The sequence below is a fragment of the Xiphophorus hellerii genome, chromosome 19 (assembly GCF_003331165.1).
Source record: "Xiphophorus hellerii strain 12219 chromosome 19, Xiphophorus_hellerii-4.1, whole genome shotgun sequence".
In the NCBI taxonomy this organism is placed as follows: Eukaryota; Metazoa; Chordata; class Actinopteri; order Cyprinodontiformes; family Poeciliidae; genus Xiphophorus; species Xiphophorus hellerii.
The window spans coordinates 754902-781336 of NC_045690.1; the positions used below are offsets into that span (position 1 = coordinate 754902).

Sequence of the window (26435 nt, forward strand, 5' to 3'; positions counted from 1 at the left end):
CCAGCTGCATGAACCTTACGATGCTGCCGGCGATCCGGACCTGGCCGGACTCTAGAACCAGCTCTCAGCTCTCCATGTCTGTCTCTAGAATCTCTGGACTTCAGCTACCGTCCTGTTGCTGCTAATATAGAGGCTAGCAGCCCACAAGGTCAGCTTGGTGTTTGTTAGCATAGAGGCTAGCAGCCCACAATGTCAGCTTGGTGTTTGTTAGCTAGAGGCTAGCAGCCCACAATGTCAGCTTGGTGTTTGTTAGCTAGAGGCTAGCAGCCCACAATGTCAGCTTGGTGTCTGTTAGCATAGAGGCTAGCAGCCCACAAGGTCAGCTTGGTGTTTGTTAGCTAGAGGCTAGCAGTCCACAATGTCAGCTTGGTGTTTGTTAGCATAGAGGCTAGCAGCCCACAATGTCAGCTTGGTGTCTGTTAGCTAGAGGCTAGCAGCCCACAAGGTCAGCTTGGTGTCTGTTAGCTAGAGGCTAGCAGTCCACAAGGTCAGCTTGTTGTTTGTTAGCTTAGAGGCTAGCAGCCCACAATGTCAGCTTGGTGTTTGTTAGCTAGAGGCTAGCAGCCCACAAGGTCAGCTTGGTGTCTGTTAGCTAGAGGCTAGCAGTCCACAAGGTCAGCTTGTTGTTTGTTAGCTTAGAGGCTAGCAGCCCACAAGGTCAGCTTGTTGTTTGTTAGCTAGAGGCCAGCAGTCCACAAGGTCAGCTTGGTCTTTGTTAGCATAGAGGCTAGCAGCCCACAATGTCAGCTTGGTGTCTGTTAGCTAGAGGCTAGCAGTCCACAAGGTCAGCTTGTTGTTTGTTAGCTTAGAGGCTAGCAGTCCACAAGGTCAGCTTGTTGTTTGTTAGCTTAGAGGCTAGCAGCCCACAAGGTCAGCTTGGTGTCTGTTAGCTAGAGGCTAGCAGTCCACAAGGTCAGCTTGTTGTTTGTTAGCTTAGAGGCTAGCAGCCCACAAGGTCAGCTTGGTGTTTGTTAGCTAGAGGCCAGCAGTCCACAAGGTCAGCTTGGTCTTTGTTAGCATAGAGGCTAGCAGCCCACAATGTCAGCTTGGTGTTTTTTAGCTTAGAGGCTAGCAGTCCACAAGGTCAGCTTGGTCTTTGTTAGCATAGAGGCTAGGTGCAGTACTGACTCGGTTCTTCCTTCGGCCCGGTTCTGAAAGTGTCTTTATTGTCCTGCCAGGCGGAACCTGCACCCTGCCCACCATCCCCTCGGCGTCGGACTTCAACACGGTTCTGTCCAGTGACCAGAACACGCTGGATGGGACGCACTCCCAGCACAGCACCAGTCAGGACGACCTGGTGGACGTGGAGGAGGGGAACCAGTGTCCAGCCGCCGTGCAGCTGGCCGACGCTCAGGTGAGCCAACTGGATTCATGCTTTAGCATTAGCGTCTTCTGTGTTAGCGTTGTCTGCGTCAACACACACCGACAGATCAACTGCCGCTGTGTTCAGACCACCTCTGCCTAATGAAACTTTTTATATGTTTTATCCAGATAGGATAAAGATTTTATGTATCAAAACATTGGAAATTTCCTCAGCGTTAACTTTAGCCACATTTAAAGAACTCAGATGATAAATATTACAAACATTTATGTGACAGATTCCTGTTCATCCTGTATTGGAACAGTCTGTGTAGCAGCTCCCCAGCAGTTGAATTAACCAGCCAGTCTCGACGGGTGAATTTAGCGTTTTTATTTTTTCTTCTACGGGTGATTCAGAATCACCTCAGTCACCATAGTCACCGTGAAAACTAAAACATATACAAATATTAGAACACAAACATAAACTTACAATACAAACAACAAAACAAAACGTACCTCGCTGCTTTCACTGGGGAAAACTAAGTGTTGATTTCTTCATGCTACTCAGCTTGACAGTTCAAGTCATTGATTGACACGACGATTCTACCAGCTTTTTTTCATTTCATTTTCATTATTCCTTTATTTAACCAGGTAAACCCCGTTGAGATCTAGATCTCATTTTCAAGAGGGACCTGGGCAAAAAATTGGCAATACATAGCAACCTGGTTACAAGATAAAAACAATTAATACATATGCACAAGTATAAAACAATAAAAACAATTTAAAAACAATGACACTGTTTCATAGAATCTTGTTACCTGTTACTCTCAAGTGGAATATAGGATTGACACCATCATTTAAGCAATGGAGACTTAATGCCTCCCTTCTTAATGACAAAGAATTTGTTGAATTTGTTAAATTAGACCTCAAAAATTATTTGGACATAAACAATACCCCTGAAACATCTCCTATTATGTTGTGGGACTGTGCTATTTAAGAGGTAGCATCATCTCCTACACGACAGCAAAAAAAAGACAAAAGGCAGCCAAACAGAAATATTTAGAAGATAGAATTCGGGAACTGGATCTTCAACATAAAAAGACTAGAGCATCCAGGATTCTGAATGATTTGAATACATCACGCAGAGAGCTGCAAGATTTACTTTCAGAAAAGATAGAAGGTAACCTTCGTTTTGCCAAGCAACAGTATTATGAAAATGGAAATAGAGCGAGCAGACTTTTGGCCTTCCGACTTAAAAAACAACAGTCCTCAAATGTAGTTCAAAAGCTGAAATCGGGCAATAAATCCATCTTAAAACCAAAAGATATTGGTTAAACATTTGCAGAATTTTACAAGGTTTTATACCGAGACACTGACACTTGCGGTGGTGAGAGTAAGATAGCAGACTACTTACAAAATATAAATATTTCTGAATTATCCGATATTGTAGCTAAACAATTAGATAAGCCAATTCAAGAAGAAGAAATTAAAAACGTTATCTCATCCCTTAAAAATAATAAGAGTCCTGGTCCCGATGGTTTCATAAATGAATTCTATAAATGTTTCATAGACATCGTTACTCCACTTTTATTGGAAGCATACCACTTTTCTTTAGAAACTAAAACAATGGCGCCATCCTGGTCTGATGCCACAATAGTTGTTTTGCATAAAGAAGGTAAGGATCCCACTGACTGTGGGTCATATAGACCATTATCGATGCTTAATGGGGACATACGCATTCTAACTGGTATTCTGGCGAGACGATTAAATGTCATAATAAATCAAATCATACATCCAGATCAAACCGGATTTATTGTCGGGAGGCACTATGGAAATAATCTGCGTCGTTTATTAAATATTATGTCTCACCAAAAAGAAAAGAAAGCTATGACAGCTGTAATATCTTTAGATGCCCAAAAGGCTTTTGATCGTGTGTCATGGAAATACCTTACTCAAACATTAAAGAGATTTAAATTTGGGCCCAAGTTTATAGATTGGATACATACTTTATATTCATCCCCACAAGCGGCTGTAAGAGTTAATGGTTTCAGGTCGGCAAGTTTCAAACTGGAGCGCGGATGCAGGCGAGGCTGTCCTTTATCACCTCTTTTGTTTGCAATTAGTATGGAGCCATTAGCCCAGCTTATTAGGGACAATAATGAAATTAAAGGGATTTTGATTATTTTATGCACAGAGGAACATAAAATATCTCTTTACTCAGATGATGTACTTCTGTATCTGTCTGATCATACATCATCAATACCACGTCTGAGGGAAATGATTTCTGTTTATGGACATTTTTCTGGTTATAAAATAAATGTTGATAAGACAGAGGCAATGGATGTCAATAGCAATTTCCACTGGGGGTTAAACAACAGAGCGGCTTTAGGTGGCCAAGGGAAGGGCATTAAATACCTAGGCATTCATATTCCTCTCTCATTAAATGATTTGTATCATGCCAATTACAGCAAAACACTGGATATAATTAAAAATGACCTAGAGCGATGGTCAGCATTGCCTTTGTCCCTCCTCAGTCGCATTGAAACCATTCATACGAATCTGTTACCCAGATTATTGTATTTATTCCAGATGTTACCAGTTATCAAACCAAAGTCCATGTTTGTTGAATTGGATAAAATTATATCAAAATTCATATGGCAAAGCAAGCGCCCTTTCATAAAATATAAAACACTACAAAGAAGTAAGACGGCCTCAATCTTCCTGTTTTGAAATACTATTTCTGGGCAGCTCAGTTAAAGCCTCTAATTTCATGGATCCAACAGATTCTCAAACAAGATGGCTGAGCATTGAGCAAGCAAAGTGCTCAGTACCATTAAAGGTATTAAAGCCATTTTTAGATATTCCAGTAAAGGATCTGCCATTGTGGACTAAAACCACACTTAACATTTGGAACAAAGTGCGAATTTCTTTCAAGCTACCAAGAGGTTTATCAATATTAACAAGCATTGGACATATTAAATCTTTCACACCCAATTTCTTAGACAAAAAGTTTTCTAAATGGGCCGAACAGAGGCTTCCATTTCTTCATCAGTTGATCGACAGGAACAACCTTATGTCATTTGCAGAGTTATGTAGGAATTTTCATCTCCAGAAAAATGATTTCTTTAGATATTTACAGTTGTGCTCTTTTTTGTCTGGGACTGGGAAAGAGTACTGAATCCCACACCAATAGAAAACCTAGTAATCCATTACCAGAAAGGGGGAGGAGATAAAAAATTGATAACAAAGTTAGATAGTGTATTTCTGTCAATGAACCTTAACGAACCACTTGGACAAAACAAAGATGGGAGGCAGAGACGGCCAAAAGAATCTCTGACGAAACATGGGAGGAAGTCTGGACTGAGGCACATCGAGTCACAAACTCAAATACGTGGCGGGAATATAAATGGAAAATTATTATCAGATATTTCAGGACCCCAGATGTAGTTTCCAAGATGGATCCTAAAGTACCAAGCTTGTGTTGGAGAAACTGTGGCTCAGCTGTCCCCAATCATACACACATTTTTTGGTCATGCCCCAAACTTCAAAACTTTTGGGATGAGGTATACAGGGCTATAAACCAAATCTTCCCAGAAGTTATACCAAAGGATGTTACAGTTGCGTTACTTGATATTATACCAGATGGTTTGCAAGGACGGGCCAAAGTATATCTGTTAAATGTCCTTTTTACAGCAGCCCTGAAATGCATTACAATCAGGTGGATGCAGTTGGAGCCACCTGCCTATGACTTATGGATTCAAAAAGTAAGGGAATTGTATAAAATGGAACAGATAACCTCCTCATTAAGACTTCAAAAAACCACATTTAGCCAGCAGGGGGCAGCAGAAGCTCTGTTGATGTAAATAAGCCTAACAAGTTTGTCTCTTGGCATATGGTGTTTAGCCATCCTGCCCAAAATGTATCCTTATTTTAATGTTGTATGGTGAGGAGTCTACAAATGTGATGCTGAGGTTGTAAGATATCATGCCAAGATGTTTATTTTATGGAAAACTTCATATTGTCAACACTTGTGTTATGTACCATTGATGTATGGCTGTATTATTGCTCTGTAAAAATAATAAAAATGTAAGTTAAAAAAAAAACAAAAAAAACAGACAAACATCCACAAACAATCTGCGTCATACTTAATTTAGAAAATTCTTAATTTACTTTAGTCTACTATCCGTTACAGTCTGGTCACGTTGACATGAATCAACACGGAGTAAAAGCTGCAGGTCTGCGTCGCTAGCTGCAGCGGCTTGCAGGCTACGCAGCTGCTAGCGCTACATGGAAACACGAGCAGACTGGTCTAATGAAACCTCCTGATTTTCTCCTGCTCCAGGTTGTCTTCAAGCCCTTGCTGGGCTACATCGGCATCCAGGCGCAGGACGCCACTCCCCTCAGCTACAAGATGTACTTTGGAGAACATTTGTCGTTTTCGGGCAACCTGGAGTGTCTGCGAGCCGACATCGTGGACTCCGACACGACCAAGGAGCGGAAAAACAAGAAGTCTAGGAGGTAGAAACCTGACCCTAACCCATCGCTTATCTGGATTTATTTCACTCTGAGATGTTTAAATTGTTTTTGATTACGGCTCCTTCAGACTAGCCAGCAGCAACTAGCAAACATCTGCTGAGCTCCTTAATACAGGAGCCATTTTGGAATGACTTTTTGGAGTCGGAGCTTCAGAAACAGCTGCAGTTCTTAAAGAGACAGAGGCCCAATTTCATGGCTTAAACTTATTTTAACTCATTCTTGATATTTACATCATTTTCATAACTGAAGGTAACATAGTTATTAAAACATGCTATAAAATGTAAAACTCATGGTACTGCCCCTTTAAGCAGACAAATATTCTTACTTTGATCATTTCCTGTAACATTTCTGCGTTTCCTGAGCTGCTCTATGATGCGAGTCGCTGTAGGAAGTCCGGTCATCGGATCAGAACCGGCAGGTGATTCTGAGCCTCTGTGATTCCAGGCAGGGCACCGTCAACCTTCCCCCGCTGGAGTTCAAGCCCGCCCTGCTGATCGAGACCTTCAGTGTCAATGCCGTGGTGATGGAGAAGTCCGCCAGCGCCCCCCAGGGGGCGCCGCTCTCCTTCCACGACCTGAACCGCCGCCACTACAACACCTTCCACTGCGACTTCACCACAGCCTGCCAGGCCATCAGCCAGCGCGTCGACATGGCACTGGTGCGCCTCATCCACCAGTTCAGCACCATGATCGACGACATCAAGGCCACGCAGACCGACATCAAGCTGAGCCGCTACACCGCTGGCTCCACCTCCCCCACCCCCACCTTCAGGGCCCGCCCCTACCGCCACATCCTGTCCTCCGACTTCAGCCGCAGCTCCCGCGGCAGCCTGAACGGCACGGGCCGCTGCGCCACGCAGACGCTGAAGAGCAAAAGAGGAGGAGGGGCGGGGCTTCCCTCCAACGGGCCGCCGTCCAGCATCGACACGCTAGGGCGGCGGGAACCCCGAGGACGCAGCTCGCTGGGGCGCTCGGAGCGCCGCACCTCCAAGGTAGCAACGGGCGGGGGAGGGGCGGCGCTAAGATTCAGGAAACAGGCTGGAATGATAAATTGATTGTTCAAGTGTTTTAATCATGACTAATTCTGATTAATTATTGAAATAATTGATGAATCAATCATTGAAATTTATATCAATTAATCATGATTATTGGAATAATTGATTGTTAACTAGAGAACTAACTCTAAAAAGGCCATTTGCAATAATGAACCCAAAAATGTACAAAAAAATATACATTTTACTTTTAAGATAAATAAAAAGCATTTTGTTTTTAAATAAAAATGATTAAAATGTCTTAATTTATGGAGATTAAAGTCTTTATATTACCAGAATGAAGTAGTGACTATATGAGAACTCCTTCAACAATTAAGTGAGGAATGTTGAGCTTCTTGTCTATCGGTTTTGAAATATTTAATCTTTAAACAGATCAGTCTCAGATTATTATTATAAATTTATCATTATATTCTCTGAACCTGAACTCACTAATGTCTGAACCTGTAGAGGGCGCCACCGGTCACTCCAGACTCCCAGGTTTAGCAGAAACACTGTGATGTGGTTTGACTTCAGGAGGTTCTGGTACCGGGTAACGGGTTCTGGTTCTGCCCCCCAGGTGTCCAGAAAGGGCTCCCGGGACGTGGCGGACCACATGCCGATCCAGATGGACGACTCGGACTCCATCACGGTGTCGGAGCAGAGCGAGCCGTCGGCAGAGTGCTGGCAGAACATGTACAAGCTGCTCAACTTCTACTCCCTGATCTCCGACCCGACCGGCATCCTGGAGAAGAGTTCGCCGGAGAACTGCATCTCAGGTCAGTGCGCATCACTACTTCCTGTCACATGACTGACCAAAGCCGGCCACTTCCTGGCTGTAGTTAACAAAAACCAGCCACTTCCTGTCTGGTTCTGAGTGGCTGACAGGCTGAACTTCCTGTCTGCAGAGGGCGGGCGGCGGCCGTCGGAGTCGCTCTGTAAGGTCATCTTTGAGAACGAGAACGAGCAGCCGGAGCCGGCTACACCTGGCAGGCCACCTGGGGCTGCGGGCGGGCGGCGGCGCAGCCTGGTGAGCGGCGAGCCGCAGCACATCACGCTGATCGTGTTCGGCATCGGCATGGTGAACCGCACTCACCTGGAGGCCGACATCGGCGGCCTGACCATGGAGGCGGAGCTTAAGAAGATCCACGGGTCGTTCACGCTGAAGGAGAAGATGAAGGGTGAGAGCTGCTGCGGCGAACGGCACCCCCCGCTGGACGGGCGGCTCTGACGGTGTTCTCTGCCATGCAGATATTCTCCACCAGAAGATGACGGAGACGTGCGCGTCGGCTCACATCGGAGGAGTGAACATCGTTCTGTTGGAGGGAATCACGCCGGACATTCAGTACGTACTGACGGCCCAATACCGATGAACAAAAACCAAACTCCTACCATATTAAGTTAAAACAACATCAATTATATATACACTGCTCAAAAAAATAAAGGGAACACTCAAATAACACATCCTAGATCTGAATGAAAGAAATATTCTCATTGAATACTTTGTTCTGTACAAAGTTGAATGTGCTGACAACAAAATCACACAAAAATCATCAATGGAAATCAAATTTATTAACCAATGGAGGCCTGGATTTGGAGCCACACACAAAATTAAAGTGAAATAACACTACACGCTGATCCAACTTTAATGTAATGTCCTTAAAACAAGTCAAAATGAGGCTCAGTATTGTGTGTGGCCTCCACTTGCCTGTATGACCTCCCTACAACGCCTGGGCATGCTCCTGATGAGGTGGCGGATGGTCTCCTGAGGGATCTCCTCCCAGACCTGGACTAAAGCATCCGCCAACTCCTGGACAGTCTGTGGTGCAACGTGACGTTGGTGGATGGAGCGAGACATGATGTCCCAGATGTGCTCAATCGGATTCAGGTCTGGGGAACGGGCTGGCCAGTCCATAGCTTCAATGCCTTCATCTTGCAGGAACTGCTGACACACTCCAGCCACATGAGGTCTAGCATTGTCCTGCATTAGGAGGAACCCAGGGCCAACCGCACCAGCATATGGTCTCACAAGGGGTCTGAGGATCTCATCTCAGTACCTAATGGCAGTCAGGCTACCTCTGGTGAGCACATGGAGGGCTGTGCGGCCCTCCAAAGAAATGCCACCCCACACCATTACTGACCCACTGCCAAACCGGTCATGCTGAAGGATGTTGCAGGCAGCAGACCGCTCTCCACGGCGTCTCCAGACTCTGTCACGTCTGTCACATGTGCTCAGTGTGAACCTGCTTTCATCTGTGAAGAGCACAAGGCGCCAGTGGCGAATTTGCCAATCCTGGTGTTCTCTGGCAAATGCCAAGCGTCCTGCACGGTGTTGGGCTGTGAGCACAACCCCCATCTGTGGACGTCGGGCCCTCCTACCATCCTCATGGAGTCGGTTTCTAACTGTTTGTGCAGACACATGCACATTTGTGGCCTGCTGGAGGTCATTTTGCAGGGCTCTGGCAGTGCTCCTCCTGTTCCTTCTTGCACAAAGGCGGAGGTAGCGGTCCTGCTGCTGGGTTGTTGCCCTCCTACGGCCTCCTCCACGTCTCCTGGTGTACTGGCCTGTCTCCTGGTAGCGCCTCCAGCCTCTGGACACTACGCTGACAGACACAGCAAACCTTCTTGCCACAGCTCGCATTGATGTGCCATCCTGGATGAGCTGCACTACCTGAGCCACTTGTGTGGGTTGTGGAGTCCGTCTCATGCTACCACGAGTGTGAAAGCACCACCAACATTCAAAACTGACCAAAACATCAGCCAGACAGCATAGGTACTGAGAAGTGGTCTGTGGTCCCAACTGCAGAACCACTCCTTTATTGAGTGTGTCTTGCTAATTGCCAATAATTTCCACCTGTTGTCTATTCCATCTGCACAACAGCAGGTGAAATTGATTGTCAATCAGTGTTGCTTCCTAAGTGGACAGTTTGATTTCACAGAAGTTTGATTTACTTGGAGTTATATTGTGTTGTTTAAGTGTTCCCTTTATTTTTTTGAACAGTGTATATAATATATATATAAATTGATTCATAAATCCTAAATAGTAGGAAGTTTTTTCAGTAAATTAGTTATTAAGGTCGTTGAGTATGTAAACCAGCGGAGCCCAAAGTGGGTTCTGGAGGCCCGGCATCCTGCATGTTTTAGTCTCTCCCTGGTTTAACTCACCTGGATCCAATGATGGATCGTTAGAGGCCTAAGAAGAACTTTGACTTCCTGAAAAGGTTGTTGGTACCAGGGAGAGAACTAAAAGGTTCAGGATCCCGGACCTCCAGGACCCACTTTGGGCTCCACTGAAACTAATACGATTAATAATGGAAATTAAATTGATTGGGTTATTAAGAATTTGGTTAAAAACAATAATTGAAACTTAAATGTGAAATAAATCCAATGAGTTAAAGCTGCTATTTGTAATAAATTGACAGTAGAACTGATCATTTGATCAGCTCTATAGAAACTGGTGGGATCAGAAGCTGATGTGGTTTTATTTACCCCAGGTGATTCCAGCCTATCTATCTCCATAGCTCAATACCTCCTGACTCTTCTTCTCTTCTTCCTCGCTCTTCTTTGTCTTCCCGGTAAACTGCGTAGACTGGAGGACTTCCCCACGTCTCCCACCAGCACGGCTAAGCAGGAGTTTCTGTATGTTCATGTTGACCCCAGTGACCTCTGCATCAGTAAACCCACCGTCTCATGCAGCGCAGCATATCTCTGGAAAAACAGTCAGCTGTGGCATAAACACCTGTATGATCAACCCTCAGATTTCCCATCAGCCACCTGCATTTCAGGGTCACAGACAGTTTTCAAGATGGCTGCCGTTTGTCAATCAATCAATCAATCAAATTTTATTGGTATAGCACATTTCAGCAGCAAGACATTTCAAAGTGCTTTACATCATTACAAACACAGAATCACAATGCAATATAGAATCAATCATTAAGTCAAGTTACATCAATAAGTCAAGTTCCATCAATAAATTTGTAATTGATTACATTTCAAATACAATTCTAAACAGGTGGGTTTTTAGTTGAGATTTAAAAGAAGTCAGTGTTTCAGCTGTTTTACAGTTTTCTGGAAGTTTGTTCCAAATTTGTGGTGCATAGATGCTGAAAGCTGCTTCTCCTCGTTTGGTTCTGGTTCTGGGGATGCAGAGGAGAACCAGAACCAGAACCTGAGAGGTCTGGAAGGTTGATACAACAACAGCAGATCTTTAATGTATTGTGGTGCTAAGCCGTTCAGTGATTTATAAACTAACAGGATTTTAAAGTCTATTCTTTGAGCTACAGGGAGCCAGTGGAGGGACTTTAGAACTGGTGTTATGTGCTCTATCTTCCTGGTTTTAGTCAGAACGCCAGCAGCAGCATTCTGGATCAGCTGCAGCTGTTTGATTGATTTGTTGGACAGACCTGTGAAGACGCTGTTGCAATAATCAATACGACTGAAGATGAACGCATGGATGAGTTTCTCTAGATCTGGCTGAGACATTAGTCCTTTAATCCTGGAAATGTTCTTCAGGTGATAGAAGGCCGACTTTGTAACTGTCTTTATGTGGCTCTGGAGGTTCAGGTCAGAGTCCATCACTACTCCCAGGTTTCGGGCTGATCGCTGGTTTTCAGTTGTAATAACTGAAGCTGTGCATTGACTCTAGATCTATAACTCTAGATCTATAGATCTATATCTATAACTCTAGATCTATAACTATATCTATAACTCTAGATCTAGATCTATAACTCTATATCTATAGCTCTATATCTATATCTATAGATCTAGATCTATAACTCTATATCTATAGCTCTAGATCGTTCCTCTTTAGGTCCAAAAATAATAACTTCAGTTTTGTTTCTGTTCAACTGGAGAAAGTTTTGGCACATCCACACATTTATCTGTTCTAAGCATCTGTTCAGTGATTGGATGGGGTCAAAGGTCACCTGGTGACATCGTAATGTAGAGCTGTGTGTCATCTGCATAGTTATGGTAGCTAATATTATTTCCTGTTATAACCTGAGCTAGTGGGAGCATATAAATATTGAATAAAAGGGGTCCTAGGATTGAACCTTGGGGTACCCCACATGTGACCTTTGACCTCTTTGATGAAAAGTTTTCAATTGAAACAAAGAAATCCCTGTTCTTTATGTAGGATTTAAACCAGTTAAGCACTGGACCGGAGAGTCTCCAGTCGATTCAGTAATATGTCGTGGTCAACACTGAGGTCCAACAGAACCAGCACTGTGGTTCTGCCACAGTCCGTATTTATACGGATGTCATTGAACACTTTGACTAGGCCAGTCTCTGTGCTGTGGTGAGACTGGAAACCAGACTGGAAGGAGTCAAAGCGGTTGGTTATAGTTAGGAAGCTAGTTAATTGTTTAAACAGCTTTTTCAATAACTTTGCTGATGAATCAGAGGTCAGAGGTCAGAGGTCGGCCTGTAATTCTGCAGTAGTGATTTGTCCAGATTGTTATTTTTTATCAGTGGTTTGATTACTGCTGTTTTCAAAGCCTGGGGGAAAACACCTGATGAGAGCCATGAGTTTACTATTTGGATCAGATCAGCAGCAATAACAGGCAGGACTTTCTTAAAGAAATGTTCTAGAGTTATAGATCTAGGACATCCAGACAGCAGGAACTGGAGCTTATTGACTTGTAATTTCCTCTAAGGTTTTATAATTAAGTAGTTGAAATTGGGTCATTTTTCCTGTATTTGTTTTGTTTGGGCTCAGCATTGGTACTGACTTTATAGTGGATGTTCAGATTAATCCTCTGATTTTATTAATTTTCTCTGAAAAGAAGCTGGAAAACTGGTTGCAGGCAGCAATACATTGGAATTCAGGCGGTAACGTCACAGGAGGGTTTGTGATTCTGTCAACTGTTGCAAATAAAGCTGGAGCGTTGTTAATGTTTTTGTTTATGACATCTGCAAAGAAAGCCTCTCTTGCATGTTTTAGTGTTAAATGATAGTTACGTAGTCTTTCTTTATAGATGTCACAATGAACGTGGAGTTGAGTTTTACGCCATTTTCGTTCTGCCCTACGGTAGAGTTGTCTTGCAGATCTAACTGTTTGTGCATTTCTCCATGGAGATTTCTTTTTACCAGACACAACCTTCATTTTAATGGAATCAATAATATCTGAGACTTTAGACTGAAAATCATTTACCAACTTATCTACATCATTACAGCTTAAGGGTGAGGAAGAAGAGTAGATTTGATTAAAAGTTTCTGCTGTGTTTTCAGTGAGAGAACGTTTTGTGATGGTTGCTGTTTGTCCAAGTGGGTTAAAAGATAAAGAACTTTCAAAAATAACAGGAAGTGATCCGACAGGGCGACATCAGTTACAGAGACATTGGAAATATTCACACCCTTACTGATAACCAGGTCCAGTGTGTGTCCTTGAGTGTGTGTTGCTTGTTTGACATGTTGTGTTAGACCAAAAGTCTCTAAAATATTAGAGCTTTTTTACCCCTCTGTCTTGGGGGTTGTCAACATGAATGTTGAAATCACCAACAATTATTAAACAATCATAATCAATACATATGAGAGATAGAAGTTCATTCAAGTCAGTAAAGAAATTTTCCACAAAAGTTGGAGTTTTGTATAAAGTTACAGTCAAAGTTCGTTTGTGGCCTTTAACCTCAATTCCAAGATACTCAAAAGAGGTGAAGTGACCCAAAGAGATTTTACTACAATTTATGGTATTCTTAAATATTGAAGCCACGCCTCCTCCTTTTTTGTGTTTTCTATTCTCACTGAAGAAATTGTAGTTAGGAGGCGCAGATTCAATTAGTACGATCGATTCATTATTATCATTCAACCATGTTTCTGTCAGAAACATAACATGGATATTATGCTCAGTGATGAAATCATTAATTAATAGAGCTTTAGCACAAAGAGATCTGGGATTTAAAAAAGTTTAAGTGACTTGGAGGCCAAGAAATCTTCAGTCTGAGGTTCTTTTAGGCAGGGGAACAGTCTGATGTTTGAATTAGGTCCCCTATATTTTATGTTTCTGTTTCTTGTAGTGATCCGGACAGGTAATGTCCTGTTCTGCAGTGCCGAGGGGCCAGACACATTCTGGAGCAAGAAGGGCGTAAAGATAAAGTCTGGACCCTCAGACCTCAGAAACGCAGAGTGATGGATCCTCTGGGACGTTAGAGTCAGGTGGCTTAAATGAAGTGAGGTCTGCTACGTGAGCGCTAAGAAGAGACGTCCCAAGTACAACCTGTTGATTCATTCCATCTGTAAATTTAAGAAACTCCGGTCCAGAAGACATTTCTCCATGTGTATCTTGTGAATCCTGTGAATGAGTGGGTGAGCAGAGAGGGAGGGGAGAAGGAGGAAGGGAACCAGTCGCTCCGTCTCCAGTCGATGTATCAGCTTGTTTATGTTCCTGATAAGGTTTCTTCCTAGTCAGAAATCCTTGAGCCTGTTCTTCTGAAGCGATGATCACGTTGCTGTCCTTGTTGATAAAATGAAAAAGATTTGCAGTGAGCAACTTTATCCCATGTTTATTAAGATTGCGTCCGCTTCTTCCAAAAAGGTGAAAGCGCTGCCAATAGATCCAGAGGTTATCGATGAAGGTCACTGAGCTGGCAGAGCAGCTTTTAATCAGCCATTTGTTTATCATGTCCAGCCTGGAGTGTTTTTCGTCTCCCCATTGAGGTGATGGAATTGGACCACTGAGAAATAACTTCATTTTTAATTTTCCCATAGTGTTCAGTAGAATATTAAAGTCCTTTTTCAGAATCTCAGATTTCTGCTTTGCCACATCGTTGGCTCCAACATGCACAACTAAGGACTCAATATCTGGCTGATCAGCGGTCAGCGAAAGAACTTTACGAGTTAAATCAGATACAGTGTCACCAGGAAAAGAAATCACTCTCGTTTTCTTGGGATTTACTGCCTCATCTCCAACAATAAGCACTCTTGGCATACCTTTCGTTTTCCTGGTAGCCGCTTTGTCCTTTGGGGTTTTGGGGGGTGGATGTGATGGTCTTGCCTCATTGTTGATGTTTGAAGGCGAGGTTTCACTCAGAGGCTCAGGCTGGAGTACAGAAAATCTGTTTTTCAGTGGGATTCCCACAGAGTCAGAATGTTTTGAGGCCCGGGCTGGTCGCTCTGTCCTTGGGAGCGGGGTCGGTGGAACCGTTTTGGTCGCAGCTGCTTGTTTGTTTTTCTTTGGTGGAGCAGGTGTTGAGGTTGAAGGTGGGTTTCGGCTCAGAGCCGGCCACGCTGATTCGTCCAGGTGAGGGGTTCTCCCTGTCAGTCGCCTCATCAGATCTGCGGTGTGAGACTTTTGCTTCGGCTTGGCACCCAGAGCGTTCCAGGGTGAGCTGCTTGATGCGAGGCGTACAACCTCTCCGTTGATTTGAGGAAGAGTTGTCTGATTTCCACAGTTAGCGTTGATTTCAAAGTTAACCTCCAGCTGTTTGATCTTCATTTCTATAGACTGAAGTCGTTGTATAATACTGCTAATGTCCTGGGGTCGGCCGGAGTTTAAACTCCAGGTTCAGGGTTTAAACTCCAGGTCGGCCGGAGGCATTTTGTCCTGGTTCAACTTGGAGATGAAGAAAAGTAGGGTAAAAATAAAAGTAAGAAAATCCCCCAGTCCTTAGGTTTGTAGTAATCCAGTTATGATGTTGAAAATGTGAATATAACTATAAAAAGCCTTTTTTAAACTATTTATTGCCACAGAAAGTTTCATACTTTCATGACTTTAGGTCACATCGTATGTTTTCGTCTTGGCTCATCCTGTCCTTCCAACTTTAGTGATAATGAAATCAGAAGCTGAGGTCTGGCATTGGCTCCAGCTATTTTGTTTTTATGTGTTTAGGGTTAGCTTCCGGAAATTTCTATGTGGTTAGCAGGTTTGTGTTACCATCCTCAAATTTTTTAAGCAGCTTAGTGTTAGCTTATGCTAACTGCTTTGTGTGTTTAGCAGTTCAGTGTTAGCGTAGCTAAGAGTCTTGTTCAGTGAATTAACTTCTGTCTGTGCCCACCACTGAAAATAACTGCTGCTGATTTTAGTGCCTTTATTCTCCATGGCCACCATGGCAGCCATGTTGAAAACTGAAGAAAAAAACCCAGTAAATATGATTTCTGAGTTCAACTATGTATGATTTGACATCAAAAGATTACATTTTGGACAATGGAACTGAAGAGAGTATTTCAAGATGGCAGCTGTCTTTAAATATGGCTGCCATCTCAGAACAGCAACATCTGTGCCCAGTTGGGTTCTTGTATCTGCGAAACAGATTTTTCTGAATATGCTGCTGTGCTGAGTCCGTCCTTCATCGCCTGCTGCTCGTCTTCCTCAGGGTCCATCTGTGTTTCATGCTGGCGGAGCGTCATCTGCTCTCGTCTGACTTCATGTCAGGCCGCAGCAGATCCAGATGTTTCTGGAGCTGGAGGTCATTTCATTTCTTCCCCTGTGGGTCGTCTCCAGCCATCGTCACTGACTCTGCATGACGCTTCACAGTCCGTCTTCATCCTCCGTCAGGTTTCCCTCCGCTCACTCTGCTCCTCCCGTGTTTCAGGACCGTCGTCAAGTGCACCATCGCCAAGTCGCAGGCGCTGTACAGCGCCCAGCGGGGCCTGAGGACCAACAACGCCGCCGTCTTCAAGGTGGGCTCCATCATGATCAACATCCCGCAGCACCCGGCCACGCTGCACAGCATGATGGTCCGCAGCTCCCACCAGCTCTCCAAGCAGATCTCCGACCTCATCCGCCAGCCCGCCAACACGTACGTTCCTCAGCGCCAGCTTATCGGTTTGACGGAGCTCCAGGTTCAGGGTTAAACTCCAGGTTCAGGGTTAAACTCCAGGTTCAGGGTTTAAACTCCAGGTTCAGGTTTAAACTCCAGGTTCAGGGTTAAACTCCAGGTTCAGGGTTAAACTCCAGGTTCAGGGTTAAACTCAGAGTTCAGGGTTAACCCCTGAGATCCAGCTGGCAGGACGTGTCTCCATCAGAGTTTCTCTGTTGGTTAAACTCAGATCAATGAAATGTCCGTCCGTCGTTTTTAGTCCTGGTGTCAGTCAGCTCCCCTGCCTGATGCCCCGCCCCCTCCTTCTCATTGGCTGCTGCCATGTTTTGCTGCAGCCAACCGAACCGCGAGGACACCCCGACACCCCAGCCGCCGGACAAGGCGTCCAGCATCAACCAGACGCCGGTGGAGGCCAACGAGTTCCCCCAGCTGCCCGAGGGCCTGGAGAAGAAGCCCATCGTCCTCAAGTTCAGCGCCATGATGGACGGCATCACCATCGGCGCCGCCCTGCTGCCCTCGCTCAAAGCAGAGTACAAGATGGGGGCGGTGAAGAGCCACGGCATGACAGGTGACCCCTCCCCCACCTGTTTACAGGCGGTTTCTACCCAGTTCTGATCAGGTTCTGCTCCTCAGGAGCTCAGACCAGCTTCACCTTCGAGCTGCCAAGCCACAAGCTGTGCTTCCAGTCCAAGGTGTCCCCGGTGGACATGTCCACCATGTCCCCGTCCGCCAGCCTGTCCCTGCCGCCCGTCACCATGTCGGGGGAGTACATCATGGAGGACCACGAGAGCCACTCCGACCAGAGCTGGGCCCCCGACGACTTCCCGGCCAAGCAGGGCAACTACCTGCAGGGCAACTACCTGCGATGCGTCGCTGAGGTGGGGAGGGTTGCCGTGACAACGGGCTCCTGACGCCACATCGTGTTGAGACATTGCTCTGTGTGTCGACAGATCGGCTCGTTTGAACACAACCTGACAACGGACCTGCTGAACCACCTGGTGTTCCTGCAGAAGGTCTTCATGAAGGAAGTCAACGAAGTCATCCAGAAGGTTTCAGGTAAACGTCAGGCTTTTATTCTGAAACTCCAGACACAGCTTGACTTCCTGTCTTCAGACTTTGAATCTTTAATGGCTCACAACTCGATTCAAAATCGATTTCCACTTCTATCAGTAAGTGAAGGATCCTCCTGATCTACTCCAGTCTGCTTCATAACGCAGAACAAAAAACTGAGATCGGTTTGCTGCGCTTTAGCGTTAGCGTAGCCGTCATCAGCGTCTGCTCTGGTTCCTTCAGGACGCTGTGCTCTCTGTCTGCAGGAGGCGAACAGCCGATCCCGCTGTGGAACGAACACGACTCGTCCACGGACGCAGACAAGCCCAAGATCCTGCTCTACTCCCTCAGCCTAATGTTCAAGGTGGGTTCAGAAGAAACGCCCTCAATTAGCTTAGCGTTAGCTTAGCGTTAGCTCAGCGTAGCTCTAAATTAGCTCAAGGTTAGTGCAGCGATGGCTCAGAGTTGGCTCGGCGTTAGCTCACTGTTAGCGGCGGCGCTCTCCTCACCGTGTTTCCAGGGGATCCAGATGACGGCCACCACGCCGTCGATGCGGGCCGTGCGCTTCGAGACGGGCCTGATCGAGCTGGAGCTGTCCAACCGGATCCAGTGCAAGGCTCAACCCGGAGGCAGCAGCAGCTACCTGAAGCTGTTCGGCAAGTGCCAGGTGGACCTGAACCTGGCGCTGGGGCAGATCGTCAAGCACCAGGTACCGGCCGGTGTTCTGTCAGATAGCCATGCGTTGTCAGATCGTCATACGCGTATGACAAACTGATGGCTATATCTGTCAGATCAGCATACGTTGTCAGATAGTCATACGCTTAGCTCAGACATGTATACGTTGTCATTACCATATGATTTTATTTAATCAGCAACATAGAATCATGACGTAGATCATCATACACTTTGTTATTAACAGTTATATGGCATCCTGACTTAGCGGTTAAGTAGGTTAATGAGTTTTACACGGGCCTGTGTTGTAATTGACTGCAGCTGCAGCCAGACCTGCTTTAAATACACTTTGAAACCATGACAACGCATGTATATTTATCTAGTTATCATATTATGTCATATTATAAACAATTTAATGACTTATTTTCGTCATAACTTGTTGCGTATGCTGAACTGACAACTCCACTGACGGTCGGACTTCTTAATGCGCATGCGCGGGCATGCGTACTGACTGCATGTGTGCTATCCTGACAGCGTATGGCTATCTGACAGAACAACGGCAATTTCACCATATTTTATATTTAATCATCTTTATTAAAACGGTGTTAGATCGTCATAAAGCTGCTAATGTAATAACACTTTATTAGCCACTGTATGACTTCCTGATGCATCTCTTAACCTGTCGGATTGCCATACACTTTGTTATTAGCCACTGTATGACTTCCTGATTAATACCAATGACATCAGTTGTATGATGTACTATATTTAATGTAGAACATTTTACTTCTGTATTTTTAATAATCCACACTGTCACTGGTGGGGTAAAACTGTTTAATTTAAGTTACACTTTTTACATTTGAACATGTCACCCATGTCTGTGGCACATTCTTTGTGTGTCCACCTTGAGCAGCAGTCACACTGTATCTGTGAAGTGGACAGAAAAAGAAAACAGTTATGAGTTAGCAAGTGTAATGTGTTTGAAGCGTTAAGTTGTACAGTTTAGTTGTTTACCATGTCAATGATGTTCTCTGAAGCATTACAGTGAAGCATATTGCATTCCACACAGTACTCTTCCACCTTGTCTGGGAACAAATAAAGGCATTTAGAGTGTACTTTACCAAAAATAGTCAAGTACTACCTCTTTATATTCTGTTGACAAGCCATCATGTTATACTAGTACATAACAGAAAATACTGCAATTTAGTATGTCATATATCTTTGGATTTTTTTTATGCTTTGGACTGTTCCGGTATAGCCTAAGGGAAAATTTGTTCCGTTTGGAATGAAAAATTCAGTGATATGCTCCTAAGCCATCTTGTGTTTTTGATTGTTAGAATATTAACAAAACAGATCAACAGGTTTCACACAGACTTCCACAGTTCCCTGAACAGTGGAACTGGTTCTTAATACCCAACATTAATAAAATTTCATGTGTTCTGACCAAAAACTTCTTAGAATCATAGCTGTCCAAAGCTATAAATCTCCGAACATTCAGCCAGTGGTAAATTTTTCGGCATACTTTCTTAAAGTTTGCCTCTGCCCTCTGTTGAGTGTCAATGGGTAGGAGCCTTCAGAAATAAAACTGAAGACTTCCCCCCATTTGCACTCCATGTTTGCTATAAATGACACAAGAAAACATGTAAATTGCATCAACAAGCATTTAAACAAGACAATTCATTAGACACTGCAAATTGTTCAAATATATAATAATACCCTGCTGCAGCTGCGTACACAACAAAACACACCTACTCCTGCTACTAAACACGCCAACTGGTGCTGCAATAATATGACATTTCTGTGAAATATCAGCTCTTAGGACAAGAAATACAAAATTAAAATAAATTAAAAAAAGTTTGTAGTGAAAGCTTCTTCATATCCATCCTTTTTTATTCCGATTTAATACAAAAAAACCTTGTAATCAACATATTTATGCATGTGCATCCAACAATGCAATACTTGAAATACTGCAGAAAACACAACAGCGAGTTTAAATGCAATTGAGAGATCCCAATTTTTTATTGACAACACTGGTGGATGCCATGTCCTTCCTGGCAACGCCTGGTGAACACAGGGACTTCAAGTGACTCAAGAACATCTCCTGTCTTTTATTAATTGAGGCAAAAGTCACACTGACAGTGACTAATACATAACCCAGGTGGCTGTACTCGTGTATGTGATCTGTTAACCTGAAAAGCCTTCATGTTCCAAAAACAACCTCAATTTGCATAAACTAAATATGTGTAAATGTAAAGCACATATAAAAACAAAATTAACATGAACGCTTTTCATATACATTAATGAAGATAAGGATTTGTTTCAAAAGTGAAACACTGGTTTTGCCCCAGTTTCAGTGTGGGTAAAAATTGCGTTTTCATACGTCTGATTCATTTAATGTTGGTAACGGTGGATGCCAACATTAAGTTCATCTATGTAGATGTTAAAAAGGTGAGAGGACAGTATACTTCCCTGTCTTACTCCGGAACATGAAGGCTTTTCAGGTTAACATATCACATACACGACATGCTATCCAAGTTAGCAGACATGTTATCCAACCCAAAAATATCAAGGAACTGGGGGACGTGAATTTAAACAGGGCGTGTTTTGTAGTTTACTGCAGCTGCAGCAGCATTAAATTTAATTTATTTACTTACTTTTTATTGTGTCTCTTCTCGCGTATGACAAGCTGACGACTCCTCTCAATATCGCGGACCTCCTGCAGAATGCGCATGCGTGCGCATGCGCTCTTACCATATGTATGCTATTCTGACATGTATGGCTATCTGATAGAACACCGGCCGACCCTCTGGACCGGACCCGGCCGGAACCTCTTTCATTTCCCCGTCCGTCTCGCAGGTTTACGAAGAGGCCGGCTCAGACTTCCACCAGGTGGCGTACTTCCGGACCCGGATCGGTCTGAGGAACGCGCTGCAGGAGGAGATCAGCGGCTCGTCGGACAAGGAGGCGGTTCTGATTACTCTGAACCGGCCCATCGTGTTCGCTCAGCCGGTGGCGTTCGACAGAGGTTCGGCTCACGTAACACGTTAAAACGGCTCTGTTAAAGCACCAGAGCTCAAACTGGTTCTGTTCTGGTTCTGCCCTCTGCCTCCTGTCCCTGCAGCCGTGCTCTTCTGGCTGAACTACAAGGCAGCGTACGACAACTGGAACGAGCAGCGGCTGGCGCTCAACAAGGACATCCACATGGCCACCAAGGAGGTGGTGGACAAGCTGCCGGGCATCCAGCAGACCTCGGCCCAGGCCTTCAGCACCCTGTTCCTGCAGCTCACCGTCAACGACCTGGGCATCTGCCTGCCCATCACCAACGCTTCACAGGTAACCTGATCACCAGGCAACCCCAGCGGCCTCCACTCGCTCTGCCTGAAACATCGGCATCTAAACTCTGCGGTTCATCTGGACCCAAAGTGCAGAAGCTAACGCTAAAGCGCTAAACCAACATGGTAATTAGTGGAAGCTAAAAACGAGGAAACGTCTTGTTGTGAGCAGCCAGCATTCTGTAGCAAAACCTTCCTAATGGAGGTTGTTTGCTCTGTTTATCCATAACTGAACATTTCTGCCTTAAAATCCTTGTTTTATAACCTGAATCTTGTCTGCTAACTCACTGAGATTGCTCTCATTGCTGGATTAACCAGCAGCTGCTTTCCTAAAACCTTCAGAGTAACCAGAGTTGATGAAAATCCAGGCTCACGTCTAGCATGTGTGTGGGGTTGAAGGTCACCCAGCTGTGCTGTCACCCGTTTCTGTAGAAAGGACCAGCAGCGTCAGGGCCGGAGGTGAGCTCTGCAGCAGCGGCCCAGCCAAAGCCCGCCCACAAAGTAACCTGCAGCTCCTCCGTCCTGCCTGGTGGCTTGCTGTGGTTCTGCTCTGATTGTGGAGCTTTTATTTTGAAATGTGTTGTTTCCTGTCGGCTGCCTGCTGTGTTTTAAGTGGAGGAGAGCTGGAGCCAGCTCTGGCCTGTGTGTGTGGATCTCTGTCCTGATCGGAGGTCGGTGGTGATGCACGAGGAAAACGACTCTGACATTTAAAATCTCCCGGAATGTTTTCTGATTTCCTTGGTGGGATTAGCTTCAGATTAGCCTTCTGGGGAGCTGAATCAATGCTTTCTGGGTGTTTTTAACGCTAATCTGTCGGAGACATTTCCCTCTGAAGTGGATCCAAATGAAGATTCAATCAGGGTTTCAACTTCATTTCTGAGTGAAATGTCACCATGCAGCTCTGGCTTCTGTGAATGGATGAAACGGGTTGTTTTTGCCGGTTCTGCCGCTAACTGCGACCCGCTGTGCTCCGTCCCTCTCAGGCCAACCACAGCATCGACTTCGACACGGGCTCGGCTCTGGTTCTGACCATCGAGAGCACGCTGATCACCGCCTGCTCCTCCGAGTCTCTGGTGAGCAAAGGTCACTTCAAGAACTTCTGCATCCGCTTTGCCGAAGGCTTTGAGACGTCCTGGGACGACTGGAAGCCCGAAGTCCGGGGAGACCTCGTCATGAACGCATGTGAGTGTTTAAACTGGAGCTGAACTGAAACACCGAATTCCACAGCACATCCACTCGTTAAGGTTTTCATAGTCAAGCTAGCACAGCTGATCTACTTCACACTTTCTAAATATATATATATATATATATTTATAAATTTATTTATGATTTTTACAAAAATCAACAAGACAAAACAGTGTCAGCTTACTGGAGTACTGACAAAAGAGGATAACTAAATATTTTTTTAATTGGAACTTCTTCCAGGCCTGTGAGATGTGAAACTCTTATGGTTGACAATTAAGAGCAAAACTTTATTATTCCAGATTCTTTGTGTTGTTTCCTGACTCCATGCATAGCGAGTTGACTTCGTTGACGTTTAATCCAGTGGTGTATGTTGAAACGTTTCATGTGATTGCCGGAGTTGCGTCGCCTCCTGAATGTTGCGTTGCTGTGTCGGCTTGCAGGCGTCGTCCCTGACGGGACGTATGAAGTCTGCTCCAGGACCACCGGCCAGCCGTCTGCAGGCAAGGCGCCGTCTTCATGAGGCTCAGCGAGACGCCGCTTCAGAAAAATGAGCTTTGATGTTTGTCTTGGAGCAGAGAGCAGCAGCGCCGGTACCTGGACGCTCAACGTTCTGTGGAAAATGTGCGGCATTGACGTCCACATGGACCCGAACATCGGCAAGCGGCTGAACGCCCTGGGCAACACGCTGACATCGCTGACGGGGGAGGAGGACGCCGACGACATCGCCGACCAGAACTCGGTGAACATGGGAGACCTGTCGGACGAGGACGAAGCCGACACCATGTTGCCCACCGTCCACACGGTCAGTGACCCGGTCCGGTTAGCGTCGAGCTCGGTTCAGACGGAGCCGAGAATCAGACGCTTATCATCTGTAGAGCTAAAAGTTATAAAAACCAGCTGAAAATTTGACCTGCTTTTTATGTGAGTTAAAGAAAAGCTGCTGATGTTTGCAGGGAAACTTCTCATCAGGTTTCTGTCTGTGGAAGATTTTTCTGTTTGAAGCTGAACAGTAAACTGGCAGAAGGTTTTTGTGTCAGAGCTGCTTGAGATCCTCCTTCCTGTTTGGGGTCAGAGGGTAAACCCCGCCCATCTCCTTCCTGCAGAGCTGTGAGGCGCCGTTCAGCCCCCGGCTGACCCTAAAGAGACGCCTGGTGAACCACATCCTGGGCCTCAGCCCCAGGCCGCAGAGCGTCTCTGCGGACGGCTCCGATGGCGGCTCCCCGTCCGGGGCCCGGGCCCAGAGGCCCCTCTCCTGGGCCTGCGTATGTAGAACCACTCTGGGTCCGCTGGGTTCACATGGCGCTTCTGGTCCCAGAATGCTGGTTGGCGGCTGATTGATCATTGGGGTGATTTAGAGGCGGTCTCGGTTCCCCAGGCGGTGATGGTGGTGGAGGGTCAATCAATCGCTCATCAATCTTCCAATCGATCCGGTCGCGATTCGGGTTTCAGGTGACGTGTTGACTGGGTTTCGGTCCCGACGGGCTGACGGTCCGCTCTGCTCCCTGCAGGAGAACTTTGACCCCCGGCGGCAGGCGACGTGCGGCGCGGCGCTGGACGCCCGCGGCAGGAAGGTCACCAAGAGGGTGGTGGACATCCGGGAGCTGAATGAACAGGCCAAGGTCATCGACGACCTGAAGTAAGAGTGTCCCGCGGAGCGGTGCAGGTTGTGTGTGAACGCTTTGCAGACGCGGCGCTTCCTGTGTGTCTGCAGGAAGCTGGGCGCCAGCGAGGGAACCATCAACCAGGAGATCCAGCGCTACCAGCAGTTGGAGTCGGTGGCCGTCCAGGACATCAGGAGAGACGTCAGGAAGAAGCTGCGGCGCTCCAGCATGAGGGTCAGTTCAAGGTCAAAGCCGCCCCTAAACTACAACAGATCCAGTGTTGTGTTGTAATTATTTAACACATTCCTCCCTGAGTGAGAAACATTTCTAATCAGATTTTATTTCCAGAAGTCCTGGAAATCGAAACGTCTCGATGCGGATCCTGCTGGATCCAGCTTTCGGCTGGTCTTTAGTTTTCTGGAAGTTTGTTCCAGATTAGTGGAGCATAGAAGCTGAATGCTGCCTGGTTCTGGGGATGCAGAAGTCAGAATTCTGGCTCTGGTTCTGGTTCTGCTCTGACCCGTTTGTTTCCTCCAGGCCGCCTCCCTGAAGGATAAGTGGGGCCTCGGCTACAAACCCAGCTACAGCCGCTCCAAAAGCATCTCGGCGGCGGCGGGCCGGCCGCCTCAAAAACGGATCGAACGCCAGAGGTCAGAGTGCAAACGTTGAAACGTTAGGATGCTCTGCAGCCATTAGTCGTTTCCTGCTGATTGGCTCAGCTCTGCTGATGTCACAGAAAGCGTCTCTGTAACGTTTCTGTCTGCAGCTCTAAGGTCGGGGATGTGGATGATTTCCCAGAAGTTCGTGTGGACGTGTCCGCTCCTTCGCCTCGTGTCACCTTCAACATCCATGACCAGGTAAAGTCCGGCGCCCCCTGCTGGCGAGATGTGGACAGATCAGCAGGGATCCTCATTAGACGCTGCAGGAACAGTTTTGGAGCGTAGCTTCACCTCACACCACTGCCTGTCTGCTGCTCTAACGGATCTGTTTTCTTCATGACTTTCTGTTTAATTAAAGAATAAAGTTCAGCTTCTGGACTCTGAACGTTCACCTGTCAGCCCAGCAGAGATATTCAAGGTAGACGGTTCAAACTAAATCATGTTAGAAAACCAAATCAGATCTGTCCTCTGATGAGCTGAGAGTCGAATCACAACAGGAGGCATAACAAGCATTCAGCTCTTAGTTAACTAATAAATGAATTTCTGTAGGAAAACATCTGATTTAATGCTGCGTAATCAATAACTGATACTGCCTCATGATGTCATCCTGTTATGAATCTGCATCAGCAGCTTTCCTTTAGTCTTTCTAACATCTCTGCATCTTTCGCTGAGACCTGAAACCGAAGCTCAGCTTTTACTTCAGTGTTCGTGATGAACGCGGCGTTCTTCTGACTGTTGGGGCTTTTCTGGCTGTTTGAGCTGCTTTTCTGCAGCTGAAGTGATTTTATTTGGAAACTCAGGTCCTCATTAATTCACACATAGATACACAATCATCTACATATCTATATGTAAGTGTTGCTGAAGGCTCCACAGACCCGTTAGCCGTTTGTACACGGTCGTCACATTTTCAAATGAAATATTTCGTTAGCAAGCTAAATTTGTAGCTCGAAAGATTTTAGCTCTGAGCTAAATATTTAGTTCCAAATATTCTAAATATTAAGATCCAAGGTAAATATTTTGTTTGTAAACTCTGACTTAAATATTTAGCTTGTTAGCTAGCTAGAAAATTAAATATTCACTTTTCTAAATGTAAGCGGTGTATATTATTAGTGTAGTCCTAGAACAAGAGTCACCAACCGTTTTGAGTCTCAGAGCTTTAGTGACACTGAAGATTAATTTGTTTGATACAAACATAAACTTATACAACTCATCTTTAATTAAAGTATCAGTAATAATAAATGATGTCTGGTTCTTTAGTGTTCCTCTCCTGACCCATCCTGTCTGATATCATGCAGCTCACTGTGCGCCACTGAATGTCGCCG

General features: G+C 45.4%; 1 protein-coding gene and 1 long non-coding RNA gene across 2 annotated transcripts in view; one reads left to right on the forward strand and one right to left on the reverse strand.

Moving 5' to 3' along the window:
* LOC116709587 (transmembrane protein KIAA1109 homolog) overlaps window positions 1–26435 on the forward strand; it is a 64869-nt gene that overhangs the window by 21791 nt on the left and 16643 nt on the right. The window contains exons 27-51 of the mRNA XM_032548223.1: window positions 1179–1354; window positions 5642–5817; window positions 6280–6826; window positions 7443–7641; window positions 7771–8043; window positions 8114–8207; window positions 10451–10501; window positions 16390–16596; window positions 16953–17185; window positions 17251–17495; window positions 17568–17673; window positions 17934–18031; window positions 18188–18376; window positions 21193–21361; window positions 21458–21669; window positions 22101–22169; window positions 22652–22850; window positions 23294–23353; window positions 23429–23655; window positions 23957–24115; window positions 24362–24489; window positions 24565–24688; window positions 24992–25104; window positions 25221–25311; window positions 25472–25531. Of these exons, the coding sequence (XP_032404114.1) occupies window positions 1179–1354; window positions 5642–5817; window positions 6280–6826; window positions 7443–7641; window positions 7771–8043; window positions 8114–8207; window positions 10451–10501; window positions 16390–16596; window positions 16953–17185; window positions 17251–17495; window positions 17568–17673; window positions 17934–18031; window positions 18188–18376; window positions 21193–21361; window positions 21458–21669; window positions 22101–22169; window positions 22652–22850; window positions 23294–23353; window positions 23429–23655; window positions 23957–24115; window positions 24362–24489; window positions 24565–24688; window positions 24992–25104; window positions 25221–25311; window positions 25472–25531 (4205 nt within the window). The remainder of the gene's footprint in view (window positions 1–1178; window positions 1355–5641; window positions 5818–6279; window positions 6827–7442; window positions 7642–7770; window positions 8044–8113; window positions 8208–10450; window positions 10502–16389; window positions 16597–16952; window positions 17186–17250; window positions 17496–17567; window positions 17674–17933; window positions 18032–18187; window positions 18377–21192; window positions 21362–21457; window positions 21670–22100; window positions 22170–22651; window positions 22851–23293; window positions 23354–23428; window positions 23656–23956; window positions 24116–24361; window positions 24490–24564; window positions 24689–24991; window positions 25105–25220; window positions 25312–25471; window positions 25532–26435) is intronic.
* LOC116709621 (uncharacterized) lies at window positions 19157–20110 on the reverse strand. The gene is made up of 2 exons (XR_004336915.1): window positions 19351–20110; window positions 19157–19263 (listed from the first exon to the last, which is right to left on the reverse strand). It is a non-coding gene; the product is annotated as an uncharacterized LOC116709621 (long non-coding RNA).